Raw genomic sequence first — 6774 nt, forward strand, 5'->3', positions numbered from 1 at the left:
ATTCTGGGACAACAAGCAGACTCTGCCATAGGCAGTGACCGCCCTAACCCCAGGGAGGATGCAGATGCCTTCCCCATCACCTAATTAATTCACCATTTATTGAGCATGGACTCTGTGTCCGATATTGTGCACAACACACAGGTTCTTCCTTTAGGCCTCGTCCTTACAGTCTAGAAGGGGCAGACAGATTGATTAACACCCATGGTGCTCAGGGTTCCTGGGGCTGCTAGAGGTGGTTTGGGATGGGGCACCTGGAGGAGAGGTCGGCAGTGCTGGGAATATTAGTAGGTGTTTACTAAGTAGTGGTGAGTGGTGTCCTCAGGATGCCAGAACATTCCAAAGGGGTGGCACATGTGACCCTGGGCCAGGACCTGTCTTTCATTGCTGAGGGCTTTAGATGTCTTGCTGTGGTGGGGGTGCTGAGTTGGCAGGCTGGGAGGGGGAAGCACTGACATCTGGGTATTCTGATCCCAGCTTGAGTCTCCAGCTCTCTGCCCACATCCACTTCCCCTGCCATTTGGCTCTCTCTGCTTTCCTGGACTGCGTGCTGTGGTTTTGGCTGTGCTGTTCCTTCAGCCTGGTCTGCCCTTCCCTCTGCTCTTTGCTGGCCCAGGCCCTACTCATCCTTTAAGGCCCAGCTGGGAGGTGTGTTCACTCTGGGCCATAGAGTTTTCCCGCTGAGAACTCGGTAGCTGTAGCCCACAGTCTGTCAATGGAATTGCGGCTCTGAGAGGGTAAGTCACGTGCCCCCACGGCTAGAATAGGTAGCAGGGGTCCTGATCTCCCATTGTTTCTGCTCCCTGGCTTGGAGATTCTGCCCAGAGGAGCCATTTTCAGATGCAGGGTCCCTGTGGCAGGGAGGTGAGGAGAGGTGGGGTTGTGAGGAGGGGCCGGGAGAGAGGGGTCCTCCATTCAGGCCAAAAGAGGCGCTTTCTTGGAATTGCTTCCCAGAATTCATGAGGTTAAATCACTGGGCCAAAGTCATCGAGTGACAAACTTGGTTTAAAGCTAGGACTCTGAATCCCAAGTTCTAAATTATTTTATTTTTTGGAATTTTAAATTATACAGAAAAGAAGTTCCACATAGATGGACAATCTTACCACTCAGAAATAACCACTATTAATATCCTGGTATATATACTTACAGTTTTTAAAGAAGAGTTACTTGTTTTTTTTTTTTTTCTAAAAGCGATATAAAAGGATTTTGCTCAATGTAAATAATTTAAACCACAAAGATGAGAATTTAAAAATTATCCCAAATCCTATCATTCAGAAATTCCTGTTGTTCACACTAAGTGATAATCATTTTAGACATCTTTGTAGGGGCATAGACAGATATGAAGGTAGATATTTAGACGTACTTCTATAAACAGTGATCATATTGCTGTCCAGTATGATAGCCACTAGCTACATGTAGCTATTGACCACTTGAAATGTACAGGTTAGAGCCGATATGTGCTGTGAGTGTAAAATACACGCAAGATTTGGAAAACTTAATATGAAAAAGGAATGTAAGATCTCATTAGTATTTTAAAAATATTGATTGCATGTTGACCTGATAGTATTTTTTTTTTTTTTTGAGATGGAGTCTCGCTCTGTCGCCCAGGCTGGGGTTCAGTGGCGTGATCTTGGCTCACTGCAAGCTCCGCCTCCCGGGTTCATGCCGTTCTCCTGCCTCAGCCTCCCAAGTAGCTGGGACTACAGGCGCCCACCACCACGCCTGGCTAATTTTTGTTATTTTTAGTAGGGATGGGGTTTCACCGTGTTAGCCAGGATGGTCTCGATTTCCTGACCTCATGATCCACCCGCCTTGGCCTCCCAAAGTGCTGGGATTACAGGCGTGAGCCACTGTGCCCAGCTGACCCGATAGTATTTTGGTTATATTTAGTTAAATAAAATCTGTTATTTAAATTAATTCCACCTTTTTTTTTTTTTCTTGCCATGTTGCCCAGGCTGGTCTCAAACGATCTGCCTGTCTAGGCCTCCTAAAGTGTTGGGAGCCACTAAGCCCTGTCTTCTTTTCCTTTTTTAATATGGCTATTACAATTTATAATTTATAAATTTACAATTTATAAATTAAGGCCAGGCTTAGTGGCTCATGCCTGTAATCCCAGAACTTTGGAAGCCGAGATGGGCAGATTACCTGAGGTCAGGAGTTCAAGACCAGCCTGGCCAACATGGTGAAACTCCGTCTCTGCTAAAAATGCAAAATTAGCTGGGCATGATGGCGGGTGCCTGTAATCCCAGCTACTCTGAGATTGAGGCAGGAGAACTGCTTGAACCCAGGCGAAGTTTGCAGTGAGCCGAGATCGCGCCATTGTACTCCAGCCTGGGCAACAAGAACGAAACTGTCTCAAAACAAAAAAAACAACAAAAATTTTAAATTATATATGTGGCTTGCATATATTTCTATTGAACAGCACTGGTCTATTATTATAGTATTAATACGTTTATTCATAAATATTAAATGGAAAAAAGAAATGAAAATGAATTTAGAGGAATTTTTTTTTTCTTTTTTGAGACTGAGTCTTGCTCTGTCGCCAGGCTGGAGTGCAGTGGCACAATCTCAGCTCACTGCAACCTCCGCCTCCCAGATTCACGCCATTCTCCTGCCTCAGCTTCCTGAGTAGCTGGGATTACAGGCGCCCACCACCAGGCCTGGCTAATTTTTGTATTTTTAGTAGAGACGAGGTTTCACCATGGTTGCCAGGACGGTCTCAATCTCTTGACCTCGTGATCTGCCCGCCTTGGCCTCCCAAAGTGCTGGGATTACAGGCGTGAGCCACCATGCCTTGCCTAAAGGAATTTTTGAGCTCTAAATAAATGGTTCTTCATTATTTCCTGAGAGTTCACTAAAATTTAAACAAATATTTGAAAAATAGTAAAAGATTAGATTGATTTTTTTTTTTTAAAGCACATGGTACAGTGTTTTGAAAGATAAAGGCATGGCACTCTGAAGCTCCTCCCAATTTCTGGTATATGATTGTTTTTGCAATGCATTGCTTTCTAACATTCATATTCTGTTCTGTGCCTCTAATTCTTGCGGGCATTTAGTATTCTGTAAGAAACACTCAGGCCTTTGCCTCCATGTCCTTCGTTCCTGAGTCCTGAGTTTCTTTATGAGCTGGGTTTCATTTCTTGAGAAGGGCTTGTGTGTCTGGGAGGAGGCTGCTTGTTGCCTTTGTGTCTGGCTGGTGTCTGGACCGGCCCCATGCACCGGGGTCACACTTTGTACCCCAGTGCATTCTGTATGCGCCACTTCATTGTCTTCTGGCGTTGGACGCTGCTGTGGCCTTGCCTGATTTCCTCTTTTTTTTGAGTCAGGGTCCTGCTCTGTCGCCCAGGCTAGAGTGCAGTGGTGCGATCTCGGCTCACTGCAAATTTCACTCCCGGGTTCAAGTGATTCTCTTGCCTCAGCCTCCCTAGTAGCTGGGATTACAGGTGCACACCACCATGCCTGGCTAATTTTTTTGTATTTTTAGTAGATACAGGGTTTCACCACATTGGCCAGGCTGGTCTCAAACTCCTGACCTCAGGTGATCCCCCCGCCTCAGCCTCCCAAAGTGTTGGGATTACAGGCATAAGCCACCACGCCTGGCCAGATTTGCTTTTTCTTCTTGGGCATCTAATGAGTTCTTGAGTTCAGTAACTGAACTCAGCCCTGTTTTCGTGTTTCTTGACTCCCCCAGGACTCTAGGTCTCATCTCTAAAAGGTTATTTTAGGCTTCCCAGTACATAGACAGAGCACTGCTAAGACCTATAGATTCAGCAGTTTTGGGCCAACTGCTCAGAACATGTGGAAAAGGCCTTTGTTTTACCTCTTGGCCTTGGGTGGACTTACCACCCAGCATCTTAAGGGGTCTTCAGTGATGACTTTTTGAATGAATTTTAAATTGCATATATTTATAGATCTATTCTTTTTAGGACCAGGATGTTAAAGACAAAGCCAAGGTCCATTCTTGCCTCCAACCCCAGTTGAGGCCCCTCCCCAGCACCCCAGCTGTAACTACCATCATGGGCTTAAGATATGTCCTTCCAGACCTTTTAAAACTGATTTTATATTTTAATACAAGTATATTCTGTCCCATCCCAGAAAAATAGACCATGCTTAGGCTGGTATATGAGTTGTTCTGGGTTTATTCAGAACAGTCGGGGGGTTGGTGTGGATTCCAAAGAGCTGCTCCTGGAGTGAACTTTTCATTCAAATTAAGCCAATATAGACATCAACAAGTTATAACCATAAGTAGTATGCTCTCAGGGGTCAAAGCTTTATGCAAGCATTCCCAGGTATCTGTATAACGACTTTTAGACAGAAACAGATGAACACTCTGTTGCTCTGCAAGAATACAGACTTGCATTCAGGTCATTTTGACACAGACCCATTTTAAGATCCAGCTGTACAGACATTCCACCAGCTCCATAGAACACAGCAAAGAGCTGGGGATTTCATCGCGCCCCTCCTGAAAATACATAACACTGGGGTTTGTGTGTGTTTTATAAAGATCATAATGAATACCTCATAAGCCACCTTTGTTTTTTTCCTACTGAACTTGAGCTCTCTTCATGTTAATATGTATCTACTGGCAGCCAGGCACGGTGGCTCATCCTGGTAATCCCAGCACTTTCGGAGGTTGAGGCGGGTGGATCACCTGAGGTTAGGAGTTTGAGACCAGCCTGGCTAACATGGTGAAACCCTGTTTCTCCTAAAAATACAAAAAGTTAGCCGGGCGTGATGGCATGTGCCTGTAATCCCAGCTACTCGGGAGGCTGAGGCAGGAGAATCACCTGAACCTGGGAGATGGAGGTTGCAGTGAGCTGAGATTGCACCACTGCACTCCAGCCTGAGCAACAAGAGCAAAACTCCGTCTCAAAAAAAAAGTATCTACTGGCAAAGAAACGACTGAGTGCTTGAGTCAGCACCTATTTGAGTACATGCTACTGGAACATTCTTTAAATGAACTGAATTCACTATGAGGTGGTGTCCACTTAGACCCTATGAAGGCTATGAAGTTCCAGAAGGACCTTGCTGGGGCCCTGGAGCCTCGGGGTGTGGTGGTTCTGGGGTCCTTTGAGTTGGAGGGGGGTCCTACATGCATTCCTTGCTCCCACTTTGTTCTCACTTTGTTTGGCTTCTCACTTTGTTTTTGTAGATGACATGGCAGAACTTCTCCTCGGGGAGTCGAAGCTGGAGCAGTACCTGAAGGAACACCCCCTGAGGCAGGGGGCCAGTCCCCGAGGCCCCAAGCCCCAGCTGACTGAGGTCCGCAAGCATCTGACCGCCGCCCTGGACCGAGGGAACCTTAAGGTACCATGGGCCTCTGGGCTGAGGCAACACTTGCTCACCTGCACGCCGCCGTGGCTTATCTTCTTAGAAACGGGCCAGCTCCCAGTTGGGTGGATGTGCCAGTCTCTAGGATGGTTGACCACTGCGGGGGCTTCTGGGCCAATAGGGTCTCTCTGATGAGAGTCTTCAATGACACGCCATCTGCACAATGCCACTTACCTCTCAGATGCTTGAACTAAAGCTATCCGCTATAACCCAGAGCTTAACCTGACATGTTACCCAGTTCTAGAAAAGAGAGAAGTTAATCAGAAGGGGTGCTCAACGCACAGCTTCCTGCTCATCAGTGTAACAAGCCACTGTGGCCCAGAGCTGTGGGAGGTTCCATACTGGTGCCAGCAGGCCTGGCGTCACGGTTGGGAGGGGGCCAGGAACTTCCCCGCATCTCAGCGAAGACCCTCACCCTCTGGCACAGGGAATCTTAGGCGCTGCCCCCTGTCTGTCCATTCTGTTTTCTGGTCTCATTGCACCCAGGTTTCCTTTCCCCCTCACGTGGCTTTCCTTCCTTTCTTCTTGGACTCCTCATTCAGTTCCTTTTGCTTTTCATGGGGGTCATCTCCTCTTCCTGCCCTGCCCTTCTGCCCCCTAGGTGGCTCACACTCCCCTGGCTCTAGACACTTCCCCTAGCTCATATAGCTGTCTGCGGCCTGCTCCATCCTGCCCCTCTTCCCCAGGATGTATTTCCCACTGAGGACAGTCTTTGGTGAACTTCTGGAGCTCTGACTTCTGTTTCCTCTTAACTTTGATGACTTCTTTCTCATTTTTCTTCTCTTCCTGTCTTGGAATCCTGTGAGGCTCCGTGTTTGGTCTTTATTCTTGTTTGCGTGTGCATGCTTTCCCATGGGAAGCCATGCTTTCTTTGGCTTTACCTTTCATATCTGTACTGCAAACTCCAGCCTGCTCCCGACTTGCTGTGTGACTCCAGGGAGGTTACTTGCCTTTCTGCAGCTCAGTTTCTTTAGGTTTGAATGGGATGGGCTCTTAAAGGCGTGAGCTTGGACCTTCCCGGCTCCTGCATGTTCTAAGCCTATGAGCTTTCAATTTGAGCTGTTCCTCCTCTTGGTCGTCTGGCCACCTCCTTGGCCCTGTTGCAGTGGAGGGCCTGGGCAACCTTTGAGTAAGTTAGTATTAGTGTTGGTCAGTTGTGCAGCAACAGGCGTTTGGAAACGCTGATAGAGAGCTCTTTCAAAATGGTCTCTGTGTATGTTGTCTGCATGGGACACAGCTCCAGGACACTAGGAGGTGGCTGGAGAGTGTCACCTCAACATAGGGACCCCGCCCTACGCCCCAGGGGGTGGCCGGAGAGGTCACCTCAGCGTAGGGATCCCAGGTACTTAAGGACTCCCTGCTGCATTTGGGCTTCAAAAACCAGGTCTTCTCTTTCCCTGTTCAGTTTCTCTGTAAGGGCCATGCCACGCTTTGGTGTGTGGCAGA

At 47.5% G+C, this 6774-nt stretch overlaps 1 protein-coding gene across 1 annotated transcript in view; it reads left to right on the forward strand.

Annotated features, from left to right (window-relative positions):
• Positions 1-5148: 5148 nt before the first annotated feature.
• TTC7B (tetratricopeptide repeat domain 7B) overlaps positions 5149-6774 on the forward strand; it is a 248079-nt gene continuing 246453 nt past the window's right edge. The window contains exon 1 of the mRNA XM_011949417.1: positions 5149-5304. Coding sequence (XP_011804807.1) covers positions 5155-5304 — 150 coding nt within the window. The 5' untranslated portion in view covers positions 5149-5154. The remainder of the gene's footprint in view (positions 5305-6774) is intronic.

This window comes from Colobus angolensis, unplaced genomic scaffold (genome assembly GCF_000951035.1).
Source record: "Colobus angolensis palliatus isolate OR3802 unplaced genomic scaffold, Cang.pa_1.0 Scaffold3, whole genome shotgun sequence".
Lineage (NCBI taxonomy): Eukaryota > Metazoa > Chordata > Mammalia > Primates > Cercopithecidae > Colobus > Colobus angolensis.